General features: G+C 35.7%; 1 protein-coding gene across 4 annotated transcripts in view; it reads left to right on the forward strand.

Annotated features, from left to right (window-relative positions):
• Positions 1-24,157, forward strand: part of SEC24A (SEC24 homolog A, COPII coat complex component) — an 84,167-nt gene that overhangs the window by 27,172 nt on the left and 32,838 nt on the right. For 3 of the 4 annotated variants that reach the window (XM_060415747.1, XM_012178515.4, XM_027970254.3), the window contains 9 exons: positions 7,521-8,003; positions 12,530-12,700; positions 15,448-15,525; positions 16,080-16,246; positions 16,510-16,682; positions 17,617-17,719; positions 18,808-18,934; positions 20,552-20,661; positions 23,567-23,679. In XM_060415747.1, the coding sequence (XP_060271730.1) occupies positions 7,521-8,003; positions 12,530-12,700; positions 15,448-15,525; positions 16,080-16,246; positions 16,510-16,682; positions 17,617-17,719; positions 18,808-18,934; positions 20,552-20,661; positions 23,567-23,679 (1,525 nt within the window). The remainder of the gene's footprint in view (positions 1-7,520; positions 8,004-12,529; positions 12,701-15,447; positions 15,526-16,079; positions 16,247-16,509; positions 16,683-17,616; positions 17,720-18,807; positions 18,935-20,551; positions 20,662-23,566; positions 23,680-24,157) is intronic. The other variant, XM_060415748.1, reaches the window with a different exon arrangement.

Consider the following 24,157-nt stretch of genomic DNA (forward strand, 5'->3'; position numbering starts at 1 on the left):
TAACATAATTTATTCCTAAAGAGTTCACCTAAAAAGTCTTCATTTGCTTTTACTTAAAAGTTTTATCACATCAACTTTATAGACAAGTTGCAAGTACACTGCAAAGAACTTTTTCCCCAGAACTATCAGAAAGTAAATTGCTAACATGGTGTCCCATCACTCTTAAATGCTTTTTTATTTCCTACACATTAGAAAATTGTCCTAAATAACTACAATACAACTAAGAAATTAGGAAATTAACACTAATATGTTACTAGTGTCTAATCCTCAGACCCTGTTCAGATTTCACCAGTTGTCCCAATAAAACCCTTAGCGAAAAAATCCTGTCCGAAGTCACATTTAGCATTAGTGTCATGCCTCTGTAGTGTTCTTCAACCTGAAGCAGTTTCTCAGTCTTCCTCTGACTTTCATGACCTAGATGCTTTTGAAAATTACAAGCCAGTTATTTTGCAGAATGTCTTTCAGTTTGGGTTTGTCATATATTAATATTTCATCATGATTAGGTTTAGACTGTGCACTTTAGCAGGACAGAAAAGGTGTTGTATTCTCATCACATCCCATTAGGTGGCACATGATTTCATTTTCCCCCATTATTGGTGATGTTCACTTTGATCACTTGATTAGAAGGGTGTCTGCCAAGCTTCTTCACAGTCATGTTCCTCCTTTCTCCTTTATAATTGAAAAGTATTTTGGGAGATGTAGTTTGAGACTTTGTAAATATCTCATTTCTTATTAGAATTTTAATTTATTCATTTATTTTATTGGTGTGGACTATTCCAGTGTGGTGTTGTCCAACCTTCGTGGCCCCATGGACTGCAGCATGCCAGGCCTCTCTGTCCCTCACCATCTCCCAAAGTTTGCCCAAATTCATGTCCACTGCATCAGTGATGTTATTCAGCCATCTCATCCTCTGATGCCCTCTTGTTTTGCCCTCAGTCTTTCCAGTATCAAGGGGATTTCCTACCCCCAAATTAGGGTTAGGGTTAGGGTTAGACTTTTCCAATGAGTGGACTGTTCACATCAGATGACTGAAATACTGGAGTTTCAGCTTCAGCCTCAGTCCTTCCAATGTGTATTCAGGGTTGATTTCCCTTAAGATTGACTGGTTTGATCTACTTGCTGTCTAAGGGACTCTCAGGAGTCTTCTCCAGCACAATAGTGCGAAGGCATCAGTTCTTCAGCACTCTGCCTTGTTTACAGTCCAGCTGTCGCAACCGTCATGACCATTGGGAAGACAGCCTTGACTATACGGACTTTTGTCAGCAGAGTGATGTCTCTGCTAGGTTTGTTTTAGCTTTCTTGCCAAGAAGCCAATGTCTTCTGATTTCATGACTTCAGTGATTTCAGTGGGTTATACCCTGTTATCACTGTTTATACTGATGCTTCGGTTATCTCAGTTTTGGCCTATGGGTGCTCTTTTAGGCTGTCTTCATGTATCCTCTTGTCATGTGTCATCATTCTTGGGCACTTTCTTGCTTTCTGGCTCAGTAAGGTGTTGCAGGCTCATCTTGTACTTTTCAAGCTCATGAATCAGCCTTGATTCCTTTTAATGGAGAATAGTATTTAGAAACCAAGAATACAAGTACTGAGAGATCAGTGCTATTAGAATGTCTCTGCTCTCAGTCTCAGCAGACGGAGCTAGGGAATCTTTGCTATATACCCATTGAAGTCCATGAGTTTCGATTGTAGTCTCTGTTGTAGTCCCACTACCATTGGATTCATTCTCGTTTTCCCTTTTCCGTGTTTGTGACTTCCTTCTCTGAGAGTAAGAGACCTTACTCCCATTATCTCATATATATTTATTTGATCAGTTCCGTTGTATGCAAAGAGCTGACTATTGGAAAAGACTCTGATGCTGGGAAAGATTGAGGACGGGAGAAGGGGACAGCAGAGGATGATGGCTTCATCGACTCAGTAGACATGAGTTCGAGCAAACTGAGAGATAGTGAAGGACAGGGAAGCCTGGCATGCTGCAATTCATGGGATTGCAGAGTCAGACATGACCTAGCAACCGAACAACAAAAACAAGGGTATGTCACCATTCTGTCATTGCTTGCGCTGCCCCCTTACTCTACTCCAGTTTCCACATATGCGAATGCTTACCTTGCCTAATGTTTTAGGACTAAATTTTTCAGGAAAGGGCTTGTGTTTTTTTTTTTTTAAGTTTATTTAGAAGTTTTGCTTACAAGAATATGCAACATTATGGTGCTGTATTGTGGAAAATTTTCTTTACTTTTAAGAGATTCCATCATGTGATCACTATAGTAATTGAAATTATCCTTTATTAGATTCTCACTTTTCCCCAAGTGGTACTTTATTATTCAAAGTACAAGAGTTTCTGTGCTATAATATTTATTCTTGGAGTCATTCAACAAACACATATTGAGCACACATTCAACAAACGCAACTATGTAATAGGCACATTTTAGGTGCTGAGAATACAGTAATGAACAAAAGAAATCCCTGCCTTCCTGGAGCTTATGTTACAGTGGAGTAGATACTATAAATAAATAACACAGTGTCAGGTAAACACTAGAAAGAAAAATAAGACAGAGTCAGAGGGGAAGAGAATGAAAGAGTTTCTGTTTTAGATGTAGTGTTCAGACAATGCCTGTGTGAGGAGACTGTCTGAGAGACTTGAATGGAGAGATGGAGTGAGATTATATCTAGGGGAATAGTATTCTTGGTGGAGAAAACAGTGACAAACCCTAAAGCAGAAGTATTTTTAAGCTTGTTGAAGGAGCGTTAAGGTGAATGTGACTGGAGCTGAGTATAGAGAAACAGTAGGAAATTATTTGAATAGTAAAAGGCCTTTAGCTGTTAGAGTAATTGATGTCAGTTGACATAGTGACCTTACCAGAAGCAGTTACACTCAAAGATTTTGGGTTCTATTGTATGTATATATTTAAAAAGGGTTTTCAGTCTTTAGTGGAAATTATTAAGTCATCTTAGATTATATGATACACTGATATAAGGTAGTTATAATGGTGTGTGTTTGTTTAGAACTGCAAATCTGCGCCAACTTGGTTTAAATATAGCCCTGCATAGACATCTTTCCAGAATTAGAGATAACAGATTAAAAGACCCCTTGGCCCATACAGATGATCAGATATGATTAACTGAAAGCAAAATCAAATTAGGATGGGAACAGCCTAATAAGAAAAGAACCATGTGTAATTAATATGACACGTATAGAACTAATGAATCTGTGGTTCAAGACATTGGCTATTTTCTTGTCTGAGCTGGCATAATCTGTTAAACCTAATCTTAAAGGAAAATTGAACTTTATATTAAAATTTGCTGCAAGAACAGGAAAAAACAAATAGAATCAGAAGACTACAGGATACTTACTTCCAGATCAGAAACAACATATGTATTATCCTGGCACTGTTTCATTAAAATAAAATGAATGTTCAATATTTTTTAACAAAGGAAGTTGGAAGTGAGACCAGAAGGGAAGCCAGGGACATAGAGGATCTTATACATAGAGGATCTTATAAGCTAAGATAAGGACTTTGGAAGTTTTGAGTAGGAAGTTGATCTGATCCATGTTTTAAAAGGTAATAGGGTGTGTAAGGAATAAATCATAGAGGGATAAAAGAAGATTCAAAGGTATCAGTTGATCACAGGCTTTCAGACTTTGACTATAATCTACAGTAAGAAATACATTTTAAATAGTGACCCAGTATACATATTCATATATGTATATATTTGTAATGTAACCTCACAATACTTAACCTTTATTACATGTGATATCCTGCAATATTTTCCATTCTTAACTGTCTTCTATTTCTTAACTAAAAAGATAGTTTATAGCTTATTGATTTTGTAACTCTTGAATTTATCGTACCTACTCTTTGAAACACTGTTAATCCACTAGGACAAAGCATTATTGTACAATGAGAACGTTTGTAGAGACTTGTATGGTGCCTTCTTTTTTGAGAAATAATTTTTGAGGAAAATCTCACCTTATAATTGGGCATTTATGGTACTTTGAATACTTGATAGCCTTTTACTAGTTAGAAGTGAAAGTAAATGTTCTGTTCATAGTAATTTACAAACTGCGGAATCCCTGGCAGCAAGTTAACTACATTTAATTTAAAGGAAGATGGTGGCTCAGACAGTAAAGGCACCTGCCTACAATGCGGGAAACCCAGGTTCGATCCCTGGTTGGGGAAGATCCCTGGAGAAGGAAATGGCACCCCACTCCAGTACTCTTGTCTGGAAAATCCCGTGGACTGAGGAGCCTGATAGGCTACAGTCCATGGGGTCGTGAAGAGTCGGACACAACTGAGCGACTTCACTTCACCTTTACAAAAAAAGCATGAAATATAATTGGAAGATAAAAAACAGTTCTGAATAAATGGAGAGACATATCATGTTTATGAGAGAAAGAAAGTTTGTGTGTGTGTGTGTGTGTGACTGACTGTTGCACAGCTTGGGGTTGCTTAGTTCTCAGCCAGGGATCAAACCCTGGCCCTCTGCAGTGAAAGCATGGACTCCTAACCAATGGACTGTCAGAGAATTCCTGACAGAAAAATTTTCTGTCGGAAAATGTCAAACAATCCAAAATAAATACATAAATCAAATATATTTCTTACGGATATTTCACTTTTTTGTGTGTGGGAGACTGTAAAAAGTGGTCTTAAACTTTTGTGTTATGTCTGAAAATTTTCATAATCAAAAGATTTGTGTAAGAAAGATATCATACTTCTTTCTTTATAACTTCCTTCTTCTCAGCATTCTTTTCTTAAATATTTTATTTATTAATTCTTGGCTGTACTGGGTCTTTGTTGCTACTAGAGGGCTTTCTCTAGTTGCAGTGAGCAGGGGTTACTCTCTAGTTTCGATGTGTGGGCTTCTCATTTGGGCGGTTTTGGCTTTTCTTGTTGTGAAGCTCAGGCTCCAGGATGATGGTCTCCGCAGGTGTGGCACACAGGCTTCACTGTTCCTCAGGACACGGAGTCTTCCTGCGCCAGAGGCCAGACATATGTCCCCTGCATTTGCAGGCAGATTCTTAAACAATGGACCACCAGGGAAGTTCTCAGTATTCTTTTTGTAGTTTTTCTAAATTGGTAGATGTACATCTGGTTTATTCATTTTATTGATAATTAGTCTGTTGTGTGAATAATCTACAATTTATTCAGTCTCCTGCTGATGAATATTTAATTTGTTTCCAATTTTTCATTATTATAAACAATTAGGCAACTAACGTGTATCTGTTTCTTTTGTTCTGAAAGAATACCTGTATTTTTAAAAAATTTTTTGGCAGAGTAATGCATATAGATGGTGATTGGAGCCATGAAATTAAAAGACGCTTACTCCTTGGAATGAAAGTTATGACCAACCTAGACAGCATATTAAAAAGCAGAGACATTACGTTGTCAACAAAGGTCCATCTAGTCAAGGCTGTGGTTTTTCCAGTGGTCACGTATGGATGTGAAAGTTGGTCTATAAAGAAAGCTGAGTGCAGAAGAATTGATGCTTTTGAACTGTGTGTTGGAGAGGACTCTTGAGAGTCGCTTGGAGTGCAAGGAGATCCAGCCAGTCCATTCTGAAGGAGATCAGTCCTGGGTGTTCATTGGAAGGACTGATGTTGAGGCTGCAACTCCAGTATTTTGGCCACCTGATGGGAAGAGCTGACACATTTGAAAAGACTCTGATGCTGGGAAAGATTGAAGGCAGGAGGAGAAGGGGACGACAGAGGATGAGATGGTTAGATGGCATCACCGACTCAATGGACATGAGTTTGGGTAAACTCCAAGAGTTGGTGATGGACAGGAGGCCTGGCGTGCTGTGGCTCATGGGGTCACAAAGAGTCGGACGTAACTGAACTGAACTGAATGCATATAGACTAGCGTTCCCCAGATACATATTACTTACGTGTATATGCTTTTGTAGGCTTCCCAATCCTACCTCTCCTATATATATACACTTGTGTATGTTTGTGTAAGTATTGTGTAATTAATGAAAGCGCTCAAATTAAACTAATGGTATTGGTATGTTGGTTGCATGGATTGACCCCTCAATCCATGATTGGAAGATAAGTATTTTTTTGTTATTAAATGTAAAGAGTCCACAGGAGTTACTTTTGTGTGAGTGCCATCTTTTAAAAAATATTCATCTTATTTCCTTTCATTTTCTAGTTTTATGGGCAGAAATGACAATATATTCCTGAGAAGTGGTGATTCTAGAGATTAATTTTTTTAATATATAACAGCTTTAAAATGTACAGTCAGGACTTCCATAATGTCCAGTGGCTAAGAATCTGCCTGCCAATACAGGGGGCATGAGTTCCATCCCTGGTCCTGGAAGATGTGGAATCTTCGGAGCAACTAAAAGCAGCTGAAGCCCATGTGCCCTAGAGCCCATGCTCTGCAACAAGAGAAACCGCCACAGTGAGAAGCCCACAGCCTGCAGCTGGAGAGTTGCCTTGGCTTGTGTGCAGCAGTGAAGACCCAATGCAGCCAAAAATAAAATGAAAGAAAGTGTTTTTAAATGTACAGTTCAATGATTTTTTAGTGTACTTAACTAAAAATTGCAACCATTGCTACAACCACCTTTAAAACCCAGAGGAATGGGATGGGGAGGAAAGTGGGAGGGGGGTTCAGGATGGGGAACACATGTAAACCCATGGGTGATTCTTATCAATGTATGGCAAAAACCGCTACAGTATTATAAAGTAATTAGCCTCCAACTAAAATAAATAAATTAAAAAATAGATAAATATATAAAATATCTTTGTCACCCCAAAAAAGAAACCCCATACCCATTAGCGGTTACTACCTATTCCCTCTTCCAGCTGTTGTAACCGCAAATCTACCTCTGGGTCTTTGGCTTTTCCTGTTCTGGACATTTTATATAAATGATTTGTGCAGCGTATGGTCTTTTGTGAGTAGTGCCTTTCACTTAGTATAACGTCTTCAAGGTTCATCTGTGTTATAGCATGCCATCAGTACTTCATTCCTTTTTATGACCAAGTAATATTCCATTGTATAGTTATGCCCCTTTTGTTTATCTTCAGCAGTTAGTGGACATTTGGATGTTTCTCCTTTTGGGCTATTAAAAATAATAATATTGTCATCATTTGTCTACAAGTTTTTATGGAGACCAAGAGTGGAATTGCTGGATTATATGATATCTCTGTTTAACAGTTTGAAGAACTGCCAGATTGTTTTCCTTTTACATTTCCACTTGCAAAGTTGGAGGGTTCCAGTTTTTCCACATCCTTGTCAACGTTTGTTATTTGCCATCTTCTTTTTTTTAACCATCCTAGTGTAAGTGGTATCTCATTGTAGTTTTGATTTGCACTTCTCTTATGACTAATAATGTTGAACATTTTGCCATTTGTTTTTGTCTTTGGAAGTATATTTGAATACTGTTTAAAGCTTTTGCTCATTTTTAATTAAGTTATTTGTCTTTTTGTTGTTGAGTTGTAAGAGTACCATATATTTTACTAATTTTTTTTAAGTATTGCTTGGTTTGTTTGTAAGACTAATTTTTCCTGCTCTTATTGGAAGGTCCTGTCCAGAATGCCCTGATGTCTTCACAAGTGTCAGTGAGCCAAGGGTATAATTCTCAGCTTCCAGGATCCTACCCTCATCTAATACCAGCAAAGACTTTGAATCCAGTCTCTGGACAGTCTAATTCTGGTGGTTCCCAGACTGTTTCCCCATTAAGTAATTATCAGAGACCTGGACAAGCTCCTTATGGACCACCTGTGGCTTCTCATCCAGTGACACCTTCACTCCGTAGTGGTCCTAGTCCCCAAATGCCTCTACCTACTTCTCAGAACCCAGCTGCTACACCAATGCCTTCTGGTAGCTTTCTTCCTGGAGCCAGTGTACCATCACCTTCGAATTGGCAGTATAACTATTTGTCACAGACAAACCATTGTCCTCGTGCGTCATCCCAACCAACCATGACTGGGAATACAAATTTGATGAGCCCTCAATATGTTTCTTCTGGAGATTCATCACTTCAAAACAACTTCATAAAATCAGGTAGAGTTCTTATAGGAGTGCTAGAAATGGTAAAATTTTGCTTATTTTAAATGTTTAAATTACTATTTCAGTCTTAAAATCATATGGAAGACTTTATCACTTTTTTTTGATGACTGTTAATCTTTAGATTATTTCTGTAACTTTTGGGTTAAAATCATGATTGTTTCTGCTTTGCTTCTTTCCTTTGAAGGTATTATCTGAGTTTCTTTGGGTCATCTGTGATATTTTAGGGTTTCAGGTATATGTGCAGAATCACTTCCTTGAGGACTGGCCAATACTTACATTAGCAAGGTTCCATCTTGTATTCTAGGGAAGCTCAATCCCTGTGGTCTCTCTTTGAACTTAATCTAAGGGTTGGCTTATCTATTTGTTAAGGGCACAGACAATTTTTGACTCTAGAAATCCAAGAATCCTGGAGGGGCAGTGAAAACAGACTTACTTTTGGAGTGAGGAGTACTATTGAGCACATCTTTGGTCAGAAAGCCATGCACAGAGGTTTATCCCTGTGTTTTTTTTCCTAAGGTTTTATAACTTTAGTTCCTACGTTTAGGTGTTTGATCAGTTTTGAGTTAATTTTTGTACATGGTGTTTTTAGTGAAAGTTGCTCAGTCATGTTCGACTCCTTGTGACTCCATGGACTGTATAGTCCTTGGAATTCTCCAGGCCAGAATACTGAAGTGGGTAGCCTTTCCCTTCTCCAGGGTATCTTCCCAACCCAGGGATTGGACTCAGGTCTCCTGCATTGCAGGTGGATTCTTTACCAGCTGAGCCACAAGGGAAGCCCAAGAATACTGGAATGGGTAGCCTATCCCTTCTTCAGAAGATCTTCCCAACCCAGGGATCAAACCCAGGTCTCCTGCATTGCAGGTGGATTCTTTACCAGCTGAGCCACATGGGAAGCCCAAGAATACTGGAATGGGTAGCCTATCCCTTCTTCAGGGGATCTTCCCTACCCAGGAATTGAACCACGGTCTCCTGAAATGCAGGCAGATTCTTTACCAACTGAGCTATCAGGGAAGCCCATATGGTGTTAGTAGGTAGGGATTTAACTTTATTCTTGTGCATGTGGATATATAGTTGTTCTAGGACTTTTTAATGGAAAGTGTGTTTTTCCTCCCATCGAATAATCTTGGCACCCTTGTTGAAAATAAGGGTTATGTTGATCATAAATGTAAGATTTATTTCTGGACTTTGAATTCTGTTCCATTGATCTGTGTGTCTGTTTTTATACTGTAGCTTTATGGTAAGCTTTGAGTGTGGAAATATTGACTCCTCCAACTATTTTTTTTCCCCAAGATTGTTCTATCTGTCCTCAGTCCCTTGCATTTCCTTAAGAATTTTAGGATCAGCTTGTAAATGTTTGGGGAAAAAAAAGATAACTGTGATTTTGATAGAGATTGTGCTGAATCTGTACATCAATTTGGGAAGAAAGCTATGTATTCTTGGACTCACTTTGATCATTAAATCTTTTTAACCTCATTGTTTGGTCATATGTGGTTCAAAAGTAGGTTCATTTAACTATTTCACTATTCCTTTTTTTTTTTTTTACTGTTCCTTTTTTGCTGTTAATTCAGATTCTGTATTGGGATCTGCAGATTGATTCTGTTCAGCACACATCCTCAAGGAAATGAACTAGGAAAAGTTTTCAAGTGAAATGGTATTATCAGTTGTTACCTTTTTATGTTAATATGTATTTCTGCATCTAGATACTACATGTACTTCAGACATTTTATAGTTTGTTAACTGCTGAATCTATTTTTCTTAGCCTCTTGATTAGCCACTAACCTTGGTGAATGCATTTTGGTCTTGTAAAGATTAAGGGTGCTTCTAGAAACTTGGTTTCTTTGGAGAGATCTTCTGACCCATCATTGTTAGAACCAAAATCCTTCTGATTACTTGTATTCTTATTTATTTGACACTATGAGTGAGCATTAATCATTTGAAATTAATAACATTCACTTCTTTATTAAGAATTGTAGATAACATTTATTGAATATTTGTTATTTTTCAGCATTTTACCAAACTTGAATGTGTGTTATCTTATTTAAGTTTTATAGCAGTATGTTTTACAGATAAGAAATATGAGGCTTGAATAATTTGCCCAAAGCCACAGAAAATAGGTTAGGAAAAAGTACTATTTAAAAACTATTTGGGGGACTTCCCTGGTGGTCTAGTGGCTAACACTCCATGTCCATAGTGCAGGGGACCCACATTTAATCCCTGGTCAGGCAACTACGTCCCACATACCACAATTAAGGATCTCACATGCTGCAACTAAGACCCAATGCAGCCAAATAAATAAATATTTAAAAATAAATAAATAAATAAAAACTATTTGGAAGTAAGTGTAGCCTCTCATTAAAAACCATGTGATCAATAATCTGAAATTTTTTTTTGGCTACAACAGAAGGAAGACCACCCTGAGGTGTCCCCAGGTAGAGCACCTTGATTATAGCACAGATGTGGTGACAGAGATGTAAGGAAATGCCAAAATTTAGGAAGGTTTCTGTGTAAAAGAAGCATATGACTGCTAAAAGAACTATATGACTGCTCTTCTCTTTTCTTAACGAGACCTCAAAAAATTCCCCATTTTTACCTCTGTTTTTTCATCATTGTTGGTAGGTGCCTGATTGTCTGATCTCAAAATTGTATCTAAGTTATGTAAAATATATAGTTCACATATTAAAATTCTCTAACTTTTTCTTTTCTGATAGGCCACCTTTTAGCATGTAATTAGTTTTAGAGATCTCAGGAGCCAGATTCTGAAACTCTAGCTATTGGTGTTCTAAATAAGGGTCATTCAGCTTGAAAAAATAATGTCTATTTTATGAAATGTAGCTTATTCTGGATTCAACAGTATTCCTCTTAAGCTGTGAAAAATCTCAATAAGCTCACATGTATTTTGTTAAACATTAGGTTGTTACATCTTTGTAGCCAGATGTATCATACATTCTTGTTCATGCTGAGTTGGAAACGTACCTTGCCCTTTTGTTCCTTTGACTGGTCTCTATTCTTTGATAAGGGAGTTCCATGGCAGTAATCTTTATCTTCACTTTTGACAACAGGGCACTGACTAGTCTTGTTGGAAGATCATTTTTCAGTTTGGTTCCTGAGTTGGGAACATCCCCTGGAGAAGGGAATGGCTACCCACTCCAGCATTCTTGCTTAGAGAAACCCATGGACGGAGGAGGCTGGCGGGCTCCAGTCCATGGGGTCACAAAGAGTTGGACATGACTGAAGGTACTTAGCACTGGAGAATTCAACAATGTTGAAGAGACACTGAAAATTTTCATATTTGGTGTCCTTATTCCTTCAGTTTTTCAAAACACAGATAGAATATATTAAATTCAGAGGATAAAAAAAGTATTATAATGAAAAATTAAATCACATGTATTTAATCAGTAGTATTTTATCAGCTTTGTAGACTATTTGCTCCTTTTTGGCAAATGAGAAGTTGGTTGTGGGTTTTGGAACTTTCCATATCACACAGAATTTCCTCAAGAGTAGAACTTAACTATCCTAATAGAAAATTGGTGAAGTTGAGGCAGTGAGATACTGGTAGGTACAAGGACAAATGCCATGATGTTTTTTAGTTTAGTTTGATGGATACTTTTAAGCATCTTGGATAGCAGTGTTTCATAAGGTTTATACATAGACTTTGGATCATTTCCTGATTTTTAAGCCTAGGGAGTATTCTTAATATAGGATGTAAGTCATTATTGAAAGTAACCTGCTTTTAATTATTACTAGGTAAACACTAAACAGTGTATACATTTATTATCTAATATTAACAGGTTATACCCCCAATAAAAATGAAGCAAAATGAAATAAAACTTGGAGAATTTAGGATAACCAGAATACTTCGTAGTTATAGAAAGCTAACTCTAACCCTAATTGATGGTAATCGAATGGGCTATATTGATAAGTACTCCATAAAATTTTATTCATGTTAATATCTACCGCAATACTTGACATGGCCTGTTGAAGCTCTGTGACCAGTTAATGAAAAATTAAGCAATAAACAGGGCATTGTGTCTACTCTATAAGTGATTTGATCCTGACTTTATATTGTTTTAACAATTGGCAGGTAAGAATTATGGTGGCCTCCCAGGTGGCTCCGTGGTAAAGAATTTGCCTGCCAGTGAAGGAGACACAGGAGACTCGGGTTCGATTCCTCTGTTGGGAAGATCCTCTGGAGTAGGAAATGGCAACCCATTCCAGTACTCTTGCCTAGAGAATTCCATGAACTACAGTCTGTAGGATTACAAAGAGTGACACAACTGAGCGACTGAGTGTGCGCGTGCACACACATACACACACACACACAAGAATTATGGTAGAGATTTGGAAATGTGTAAAGTATGCATATAAAACTAGACAGTCAATCTGGGAAGTTAACTTATTTGTAGTAATTTGTGGTTTATAATGAAAATATAAATTTGGAAGTTATTTAGATTTGGTAAAAGGCTGTTTTGGCCTTTTTCTTAAGTTCTTAAGTGATGTGTGAAAAACCATTGTTTCCATAGGGTCTGCACTGCCCTTAGCGAATCCACCTCTGCCTACTACTTTTCAACCAGGAGCTCCTCTTGGCCCCCCTCCAACTGGAGGACCACCTCCAGTGAGGGGCCTTACTCCTCAGAAATTGACAGCTAGAACTGTGCCCCAGCCCTCATTTAATTCAACTAGCAACCAAGAAGGTAAGCAGGACAAAAACCAAGTCAAGTCCTAAAGTTTTGACTCAGGGTGGAAGGATTAATATTATTTGAACTCTGTGCATTCAAGCCATATTTTTTCAGAAAATCTGGTTGTTTTGGTTTGAGATGCCCCTTAGGAATTTAGGGTTTAAAAAAATTACTCAGTTTTCCTTTTCTCTATTCTGTGACTAGCTGTGGACTAGCCTTTGGGATCACTGTTAACTTTTTTTGTTACTGTGCAGATTTTAAAAATCATGGCTATAAAGTCACGTATCTCTTGGTAGAGGGAGGTGAGAGGGGGACTTTTGCTTTTCTGGACATGACGTTGAAGCTGTATTTTTAATACATCAGCTCTTTTTCGTGGAAGCAGGTTTTTGATTGCCACTGTTACTGTTAACAGACTGCCACTGTTAACAAACATTTATAAGCCTAATAAAAAGGAAAATGTAAAAACATTTTCATGTTTTATAGTTTTAAACCATTATCTTCAGATGTAACTGTAAAATACAAGTTTATTAACTTAAAATGTTTCGTAAAGTAAGAAATTGAATTTTAGGTATAATATAACCATTGTAACAAGATTGGAAATAGGAAAACAGATGAAGGGGGCGAAGAGCCACTGCCCATATTCTACGACAGTACATCAATATAACCATTTTTGTACTTTCTTCTGTTTCCTTTTTTTAGTATTGTTAGTAGGGAAAAAAACTGACCTGTGTATAATTTGAAAAGGATCGTGTTAACAATGAGTAACAAAATGGTAAAGTAGTGTCTCACATGATAATTTTGAAAATCAAGCTAGAATAAGTATTTAAACTTTTAGCCAACTGAAAATATGCTCAGGGCTTTCCTGGTGGCTCAGTGGTAAAGAATCCACCTGCCAGCGCAGCAGACATGGGTTTGATCTCTTGGCTGGAAAGATCCCACATTCCACACAGCAACCAAACCTGAGCACCACAACTACTGAGCCTGTGTTCTAGAGCACAGGAGCTGCAACTGCTGAGCCCGCATGCCGCAGTTATTGAAGCCCACACACCCTAGAGCCCATTTGCTGCAAGAGAGTAGCCACTGCAATGAGAGGCCCTCACATAGCACCTGGAGAGTAGCCCCTGCTTGCTGCAATTAGAGAAAAACCTGTGCAGTAACTAAGACCCAGCACAGCCAAAAGTAAATAAATAAAATAAAAATATGTTCAGGGTTTTTGTTTGTTTCTACAAGATTACCAAGATTTTCTATTAATATATCAACTCATGGGTAAAGTCGTGGTGGTCTTGAGAATTGGAAAGGAGTTAATAACTTTATTGAAGTCATTAAACTTATCTATTTGGTATTAAAATGACTGTTAAAAGTTAACACATTTATTTGTAGGTGCTAGAGGTGATGCTATTCACTAATTTGATTTCTTCTATACCTGAATTAGAGCTAATAAATTTTAGTGATAAATTATTATTATTAGTTTAGTTTGCTGGACTAAAGCAATTGTTCTAATCACTATATATCACTTTAAAGTTAATTCTAGATTCTATTCTGTTCTGTATTTTTTTAAAGGTTTTTACCCTCATAGATAGTGTATCTCATCCTTATTTATCCTCATTCTTAAATAGTATTGATTTTGGTGACTTAGTGTAGTGTGTACTGCTCCTTAGAAGTTTTTAATGCTGCTCTTGCAACTGGTAAAACTTTCAGATTGTATATAATTTTATAAACTCCACAAAGTACCATTCTTTTTAGAGGTTTATAAAGTTATTTGAAACTTTTATACATTTTGTATATTTAGAATCTTATATTGTTTGAAATTTTTATTTCAACATGTGACATTTCCTGGGATGTGGTTTAAGCTATTTGTTGTTTGGAACTTTATCATAAATTTTATTTTTTTATTTTTATTTTATTTTATTTTTTTTCAGTTTGTTTTATTTTTTTTATTTTTTATTTTTTTGGTTTTAAAATCTTTAATTCTTACATGCATTCCCAAACATGAACCCCCCTCCCACCTCCCTCCCCATAACATCTCTCTGGGTCATCCCCATGCACCAGCCCCAAGCATGCTGTATCCTGCGTCAGACATAGACTGGCGATTCAATTCTTACATGATAGTATACATGTTAGAATGCCATTCTCCCAAATCATCCCACGCTCTCCCTCTCCCTCTGAGTCCAAAAGTCCGTTATACACATCTGTATCTTTTTTCCTGTCTTGCATACAGGGTCGTCATTGCCATCTTTCTAAATTCCATATATATGTGTTAGTATACTGTATTGGTGTTTTTCTTTCTGGCTTACTTCACTCTGTATAATCGGCTCTAGTTTCATCCATCTCATCAGAACTGATTCAAATGAATTCTTTTTAACGGCTGAGTAATACTCCATTGTGTATATGTCCCACAGCTTTCTTATCCATTCATCTGCTGATGGACATCTAGGTTGTTTCCATGTCCTGGCTATTATAAACAGTGCTGTGATGAACATTGGGGTACATGTGTCTCTTTCAATTCTGATTTCCTTGGTGTGTATGCCCAGCAGTGGGATTGCTGGGTCATAAGGTAGTTCTATTTGCAATTTTTAAGGAATCTCCACACTGTTCTCCATAGTGGCTGTACTAGTTTGCATTCCCACCAACAGTGTAGGAGAGTTCCCTTTTCTCCACACCCTCTCCAGCATTTTGTCATAAATTTTAAATACTAGATCAGATCTTGCAGAAATTGTAATACTGGTCCTAATTTAAATATTGTTAATAAACTTCCTCCTTAGGTATTATATCAAATACCAATAATGGATCTATGGTGGTTCAGAATAATTATGATGAAATTGAAGGCGGTGGCTTCTTGGGTGAGATGCTATGAAAGTTTTTTTTTAAAATATGTTCCTGATAGAAAACAGAGAAGAAAACTTAATAATTAGGTCGTGCAATGGTATCTCCTGTTAGCATTTTCTGTCTCTATGGATTTAGAATTTTTGTTAGGTTCCCCTCTGCCCCCTGCTTTAGAATTGGGATTATGGGCTTTATTATTATAATGTTATGACTATAGAGTACTTTTATCAGTTAGATCTATTTAAATTTATCCATTTGAACATTTACTATATTTCAATTAAAGTTATTTTGAATGAAAATTTTAGTCTGAATACAATGTTTAGCACATGGCATGAGAGTAAATTAAGTATACTAAACTTAACCTTTGTGTGTTTATAGATACAGACCACATTAGCTAGATTTTAATCATTGCTCTTTCTTTGTTACTAGTGTTTGTTTTATTTTACAAAATTGATGAGTTAAAGTATTAAGTTACCCAAAGGATTTTGGAGTTACAAATTTAATGGATCTATGTGTTGATTTAAAGTACTTTGGAGTGTAAAATAGAACTTAAAAGTTACCTTGTTTCTAGCAACATCACAGCCTGCTAATAAGAATCCCACAATGAGCCGAAGTGTTGGATATTCATATCCCTCCTTACCACCTGGTTATCAGAACACACCACCACCTAGTACAACAGGAACAGGAATACCACTCTCTTCCTTGAATTACCCAAGTGGTCCACAGGCTTTTACTCAGGTATACTTTTTTTTTATAACCTGTATTCTGCTTTTTGATTTAAACTACATTCACCTGAAAGCATTTTCTGAAGGTACAATGAACATTTTTTACCAAATTAGAATGATAATGAATATTTCATAAGACTTTTGTCCTGTTACATGTCTCCAGAACCAAAAAAATTGACCAGGAAATTGAGATTACAGTTTTGTTATTAATGTATGTGTCTCTTTTCAATGGAAGACATTGTAAAGGCTACTTACTCTGAAGTTATATTTCTTTAGACTCCTTTAGGTGCTAATCATTTAACTGCAAGTATGAGTGGATTAAGCCTACATCCAGAGGGGCTAAGAGTTATCAATCTTCTTCAAGAAAGAAACATGCTTCCATCGACACCTTTGCAGCCTCCAGTTCCAAATTTGCATGAAGATATCCAGAAGCTGAACTGTAACCCAGAGTAAGGCTTCAGACAGTACTTCTTATTGAATCTGACATTTTACTTGTTCTAAAAGGCTTCCAGATTCTTTCTGAGCTTCATGTATTTTGAGCAAGCTATGCAGGTGTATTAATTTATGAAAGTAGTCTCCATGCACAAAACAGTACTTTGTTAGTTGCTTACTTGATATTTGGAATGTTCTAAGTAAAGAAATAAGGTTGTAATGCCTGATCCGATAGTTGCTCTTATCAACTCTAATGGGACTATGATATTCATTATCATTATGGTGGCTCTATTACATTTTCGAAGTCCGAAGTGTGGAGATTTGATTCTATGTAATCCTTTATTTGCTATTATTTTAAATTATTTTTCATAGCAAACATAATTATAGTACGCTTTTCTCTTTTAAATTTGGTTGTGAGTTTAAGTTCATGAAGTTTTTAAGATATGAAGACTTTCTGATAAATTGAATTTGTTATTTTTAAACAGTCTTTTTAGAACCTAATACAAAACTGAGCTTTCAGGTAATACACATAACTTTACATTTGGGTTCAGTTCCGTTCAGTCGCTCAGTCGTGTCCGACTCTCTGCGACCCCATGAACTGCAACATGCCAGGCCTCCCTGTCCAGACACCAACTTCTGGAGTTCACTCAAACTCAAGTCCATCGAGTCGGTGTAATTCCAGTGCAATCTAGATTTATATAAAGAAAAAGTCCTTTGATAGTCCAGACTGTCTTATGCACAAACTGAGAAGAAAGTGTTTTGTTATATAAAATGTATTCTTTCTGAATAGGATTTAAATATTTAAAAGAATAAAATTTGTGAGAGCCTGTTGAAATACTTCATTTATAATCTGATCCAGTGTTACAATGTGTACCTTTTAAATCTTCTGAAAATTTTTTGTTCCAAACTAGTCATAGTAATAACTGATACATGATTTTTACTTTGATATAGGTTATTTCGCTGCACACTGACTAGCATTCCTCAGACTCAGGCCTTACTGAATAAAGCCAAACTTCCTTTGGGACTGCTGCTTCATCCTTTTAAAGACCTTGTGGTATGTTTTATTAGTGAAAGTAAATGTGGAAAATTATCATAGTGGTAAGGAATCTTTTATAATCAAGAATTTTGTTTCAGCTGTCTTTAGGAATTTGACCATTGACAAATTCCTTGATTTGTATTTCAGTTAAAAAGATTATTATCAAACACTTTTACAATGAGATAAAATAGACATTGTTGAAAAATTCAGGAGGTACTGAGTAGGATAGATGTACTGAAGAAAATAAGTGAACCATAGTATTTTTTTTAAAGTTATAAATTGTTTACCCTTTAAAATGCTTTACCCATTCTCCCAGTTCTTCTATTCTTGGAGTAAAGTCTGTTGCTTTGAGAAACTGCTTCTCAAAAAAGGAAAAAAACAAAAAAGGCCTTCTACTTTTGTCCTAAGGTTTTAGGACCTTGACACGTGACCATGTACATTTGAGATAATCAGTACATAAGTGAAGTGACTTTCCCATAACCAACCTCCTTTTGGTAATAGGATTGTATTGCCTTTATTGATTTTTGATTTTAAGACTTTAGATCTTTTAATATGTAGGATAAACTTTAAATAGCATAATTGCCAAGTCAAATAAAACATTTAAATATGATTTAAACCATAACTTACTTTGTGATAGTTCTTTTATGAGAACTTAGTAGCCTGTTAATGTAACATGAAGAAACTTCTTAATAATTTAATTGATTTTTTTTTTTAGAATGTTGATTGATCCTTCACCATTCATCTCAGAAATACATTGTAAATTTACTATATTGATTTTGCAGTGTCAACTTTTTTCAAATCAATTTTTATTGGAGTATAGTTGCATTACAGTGTTGTATATGCAGTGTAAACTTTTAATGAGAAAATAAATACTGTTTAAAAGGCAAAATTTAATGAGAATAGTCTTGGGGAAAATCACTAGAGTTTAAAAATCAATACATGTCAAGTACATAATATTTTGTGTGGCAGGTTGGACACAGTTTTTACCCTAGTTTTTCCTCGAAAATTATAATATTGTAACAGTTGTATGGATTAATTGCTTTACCCTTAGACATGATGATTGCTGTCTTTAATAAATTAGTTGTGGGTTTTCTTTTTTTTCTCAGCAATTGCCTGTGGTTACCTCTAGTACAATTGTGAGATGCCGTTCATGCAGGACATACATCAACCCTTTTGTCAGCTTTCTTGATCAAAGGAGATGGAAATGTAACTTATGTTACCGAGTTAATGATGGTATGTTTTTTAAATTAATATTATTGTATTCATTGTAGGGAAATTGGATAATATAAATGTAAAGTTGAAAAAGCAAAAAAAATTTAAAAAAACCTGCTGTCTTATTTATGTGTAATCCTTCCATTCATATATAACTTCTTTTTACTTTTTTCTAGGCATTTATACTTATATATAAATGATTACATATTTCTTAAGCAAAAAAATATGGTAATATTACTTTGATACCACTTTTTTACATTTATTATATTGGGCATATAATAAATGGCATATTTCATGGTATTATTTAAGCCTATAATTTAAGAAATATTTTTATTTAGAAATTGTCCCATGCCTTTTCTCTAGGGTGAAAGAAAAATAAGTCCACAGAATAGCTGCCATTAGCTTCATTCACTGCTGTATGAAGGGAGGTGGGCAGTGCTAGAAGGTTAGTTGAATGTAGTTTTTTCAGTAATTGATGAGGAGGAGATATCCTTCAGTAACTGTTTCACTATTTATATATTGAGAAATATCACCTAACTAACAGCATTCTCTTAGGATTAGAGAGGGAAGAAGGGCATGCTGATATCCACGTTGAAAATTAAGTTTTCAATTTTTCTAAAAATCTATTTAGAAGGAGATTTCATTAAGCATTGGGAAATGGAGGAGCTTCTGAGATTTTTGAAAACCGCTTTTACTGTTTGTATTTTTAGAATAGAAGAAAATGAGGGTAGAAAAAGAGCATTCTTTTTACTCTGTAATAATTCAGAAAATACCTGTATGTATAGTGTTTAGTACACCTTTAAAATCTTACGTATATGTGCTTTGGTATATGAAATTAAATTGTAATAAAAGTTGAAGTCACTTTCATATGCAGCCCAGAGCATTTCATGAACTATAGCTTACCTTTCAGCATATATTGGGATTTGAATTTTTAAACAGTTATTGAGAAGACAGATGCAATAATTTAGAAAATATTGGAGCACTAGTGTTTTATAAGCAGAAGGCAGCTGATATTCCATAGAGGTCTTAATAACTTTTGAAACTCACCATGCCCCATACCCTGATAACCCTAAAAATACTTTGAAGTATTTTTGCCATAGCTTTCCAGGGGCAACCAGAGTCTGTAAACGATGTCAAATGTTAATATCTTTTTACCACTGTGAAATTTAAGACAAAGTTTAGTCTTGCATTTAAGAAAATAATTATCACCTAATGAGTTTTTATCATCCTCTTATTTTAGGAAAGCAGCTTTCCAGGAATTAAGAGAAAAAGGGTATTAGAAAATAGGAAAAGTCATAGTACTTGTAATTGTAAAAGCAAAACATACTTAGTGCTATTCATTATGGAGAGAAATTGAATGGAACTCAGAAATAAAGTATATTTAACCCAGACTTCCCTGGCAGTCCAGTGGTTAAGACTCTGTGGTTCCATTGCAAGGGGAGCAGGTTCAATCCCTGATTGGGATCCCGCACGCCTCACAGCATGGCCAAGTTAAAAAAAAAAAAAGTGCGTTTAGCTTTTAATATTTAGTTTATATTGAATTATATATGAATCCCTAAATTAAGAAAACAACCAAATGCAAGTTGTATTAAACATAATCCTTTCAGTTTTAACAGTGTATGTTGTTAATTCATGTAGTTCCTGAAGAATTCATGTACAACCCTTTGACCAGAGTCTATGGAGAACCTCACAGAAGACCTGAAGTTCAAAATGCTACAATTGAGTTTATGGCTCCTTCAGAATACATGGTAAAGTTTCACTTTTTATATAGCATAAATTTTTCATAATACTGGGTTTTAAATATACCATATAGTTCTTTAATAAAATTTTACATTTTTAATTTATAAAAGTTATCCTGTTCATTATAAACATAGTTAATTTGTATATAAGGGTAAGTTTGGAAAGTAAAAGTATATGTGAAGTTCTGTTTATGTTTCTTGGGTATCCATTCAGAAATCTGCAATAGAATATTGGGGTCATACTAGTATACTTTCAGGTCTCTCCTAGTTTTTTGCTATTATAAATAATAATGTGATGTGTATCCTCTTGTAAGTACTTACACATACACTTGTGTGAGTATCTGAGTTCTTGCATTTGAAAAGATAATAATTATGCCTAATGTTTATTAGTACTATCCATTTTACAAAGCACATATATCTTTTTGATCATCACAAACAACTCTTAGTTAAGCACTGTTCATCCTGTTTTTGTTTTAGTGTATTTTTATGGGATACTCTCTATCTGGTCAATTGGGGCCATTTTAGTATAGAAATTATGAGGACTCAGTCTGTTTTCACCACATGGAAATTTCAGTATAGAAAATGTTTTTGTGACACTTAAATGGCTGTTAATAGCTTTCTTTATGTAGCTGTGCCTTTGTTGAGTTAAAGCCAAAAAATCAGAAGCATTTATTTTTTTGAATTGGCTTTCCTCCGTTTCTTTACCCCTTAGCTTTTGTAAAAATGGCTTCCTTTAAATTTGGAAACTTGCCTAGGTCTGCAAGAGATGTTGCTTCTTCCAGACTCACTTCTTGGACAGCAGATTCTATGAATTTGGCAAGTGATATGTGCAAAAAAATATAAAAGTATACTAGACATCAAGTTCTGAGTGTGATTATTTGATGCTTTTTATTGAATTGAAGGCAAATATTTGAGCTTGGAAGTTTAAAATATACTTGTACATTTTTCTGCAATTTAAAAAATATACTTGTACATTTTTCTGCAAGTTTAAAATATACTTGTACATTTTTCTGCAACTGGTTGAAATGTGTTGGTTAAATAACCAGCTCAAGTTGACTTGATTTGTCATTTCCAGAATGGTAATTTCTCTAAATTGTGAAATATGATGAAAGCCTATGAAACATGAATATATAGGTTACCAAGTAATCATAATACCGCTGTTTCACCACCCAGGTCAAGAAATTGAACATTGCCAATACTCTCAGATTTTCTTTTTAAAAAATATTTATTAATTAGGTTGGTGAAAAAGTAATTGTGGTTCCAGATCCTGAATTTTAAATCATTTTAATTAGTCTCAACCAGCTCTTTATTAATAAAAATAGGAACTGCTACAACACATTTTTGTCAACAAGAAATAAATTTGTTTATTCCTGTGGCATAAAAATCCATGCTTCAGGATTCAGCGAACTCTTGGAAAGCATTTTCTGCCTCCTGCTGGTTGTGGAAGCGTTTTCCCTGTAAAAAGTTGTTAAGATACTTGAAGGAGTGGTAGTTGGTTGGCAAGAGGTCAGGTGAATATGGCAGATGAGGCAAAAACTTTGTGGCCTAATGTGTTCAACTTTTGAGATGTTGATTGTGTGACAGGTGGTTGGGCATTGTTGTGAAGAATTAGGTCCTTTCTGTTGACCAGTGCTGGCTGCAGGTGTTGCAATTTTCAGTGTATCTCATCGATTTGCTGAACATACTTCTCAGAGCTAATGGTTTTACTGCAGTTCAGAAAGCTGTAGTGGATCAGACTGGCAGTAGACCGCCAAATAGTGACCAGGACCCTTTATTTGGTGCTAGTTTGGCTTTGGGAAGTGCTTTGGAGCTTCTTCCAGGTCCAGCCATTGAACTGATAGTTGCTGGTTGTTGTATACAATCCACTTTTTGTCTCAAGTCACAATCCGATTGAGAAATGGTTCGTGTTTGTTGCATGGAATAAGAGAAGATGACACTTCATAATGACAGCCTCTTTGATTTGCAGTCAGCTCATGAGGGCACCCACTTATTTAGCTTATTCACCTTTCCAGTTTGCTTCAAATGCCGAATGACCGTGGAATGGTCGACACTGAGCTCTTGGGCAACTTCTTGTGTAGTTGTAAGAGGATCAGTTTTGATGATTGCTCTCAGTTGGTTGTGGTCAACTTTCAGTGGTTGGCCACTGTGCTCCTTATCTTCAAGGCTCTCATCTCTTTTGCAAAACTTCTTGAACCACTACTGCACTGTTCATTAGCAGTTCCTTGGCCAAATGTATTGTTGATGTTGTGAGTTGTCTCTGTTGCTCTATGACCCGTTTTGAACTCCAATAAGAAAATTGTGTGAATTCGCTTTTTGTCTAGTAACAATTTCCGTAGTCTAAAATACACAATTAACAAGTAATAATTTATTAGCAAAAATTATAAAGCAAGAAATGTGCAAATGATGTGTAACATAATCACATTTACTTAAAAATTTTTCCAATATCAAATGACAAAGTTCAACAGTTCGAAACTGTAATTAATTTTGTGCCAACCTAATACCTGGCTGCACCAGCTCTTAGTTGCACCCTGCAGGCTCTTTTAGTTCTGGCCTGTGGGATCTAGTTCCCTGACTGGAGACTGAACCCTGGACCCCTGCATTGAGAGCACAGAGTCATAGTCACTGGACCACCAGGGAGGTCCCCTAAAAGCTTTCTGATTATATGTATTCTCCTTCCTGTCCTAGAAAAAACACTCTTCTGACAGATGACAATCATTCTCATTTTCCTTTTTCTAAGTATGCATCTGAAAAAAACTTCTTTCCATATTATTTTCTTCATCTATTACTATTATAGTCTCTACTTGATCTGTAAATAAGGTTTATCTTATTGTTTTGCTATATGTAGACATGACAAATGGTAAATTTAACTTAAATCCTATTAACTGCATTTAATGAGATCCTTTTTCTCCTTCAGTTACGACCACCTCAACCTCCAGTGTACCTCTTTGTTTTTGATGTGTCCCACAATGCAATTGAAACTGGATACTTGAATTCAGTTTGCCAGAGCTTGTTAGACAATCTGGATTTGTAAGTATCTTAACTGGTTAATTTAGAAACAGTGTTTATATTAATAAAATGAATAAGTAGTTCCAAAATATATTTTAAACGCTATGTAATTATGTTCTAAAAGTCCACTTAAATCCATAGTTAACTGTAGGTCTCCCTTTCTCTGAGAAATAACTACTTTATTTTTGTTCTTTTATTATGGAAAAATTTCAAGGATGTGGTAAATAGAAAGAATATAGTGAAGTTCCAGGCACTTAGCCTCAGGTTCAGTATTTTTAGCGTTCAGCTGTACTTGCTTCATCTACCCCTGCCCCTGCTTTTTCCCCTAGAGTATTTTAATGTAAATCTCAATCAGCATAGCATTTTACCTAAAAATACGTGGAATTATTTTTAAGCCTAACTAAAATATGAGAATCACATCAAACAAAATTAGCAGTAATTCCATAATATGATATAATATCCAGTTCAATTTTTGTTCCTGGTTGTCTCAAGAATGTTT

This window comes from Ovis aries, chromosome 5 (genome assembly GCF_016772045.2).
Source record: "Ovis aries strain OAR_USU_Benz2616 breed Rambouillet chromosome 5, ARS-UI_Ramb_v3.0, whole genome shotgun sequence".
In the NCBI taxonomy this organism is placed as follows: domain Eukaryota; kingdom Metazoa; phylum Chordata; class Mammalia; order Artiodactyla; family Bovidae; genus Ovis; species Ovis aries.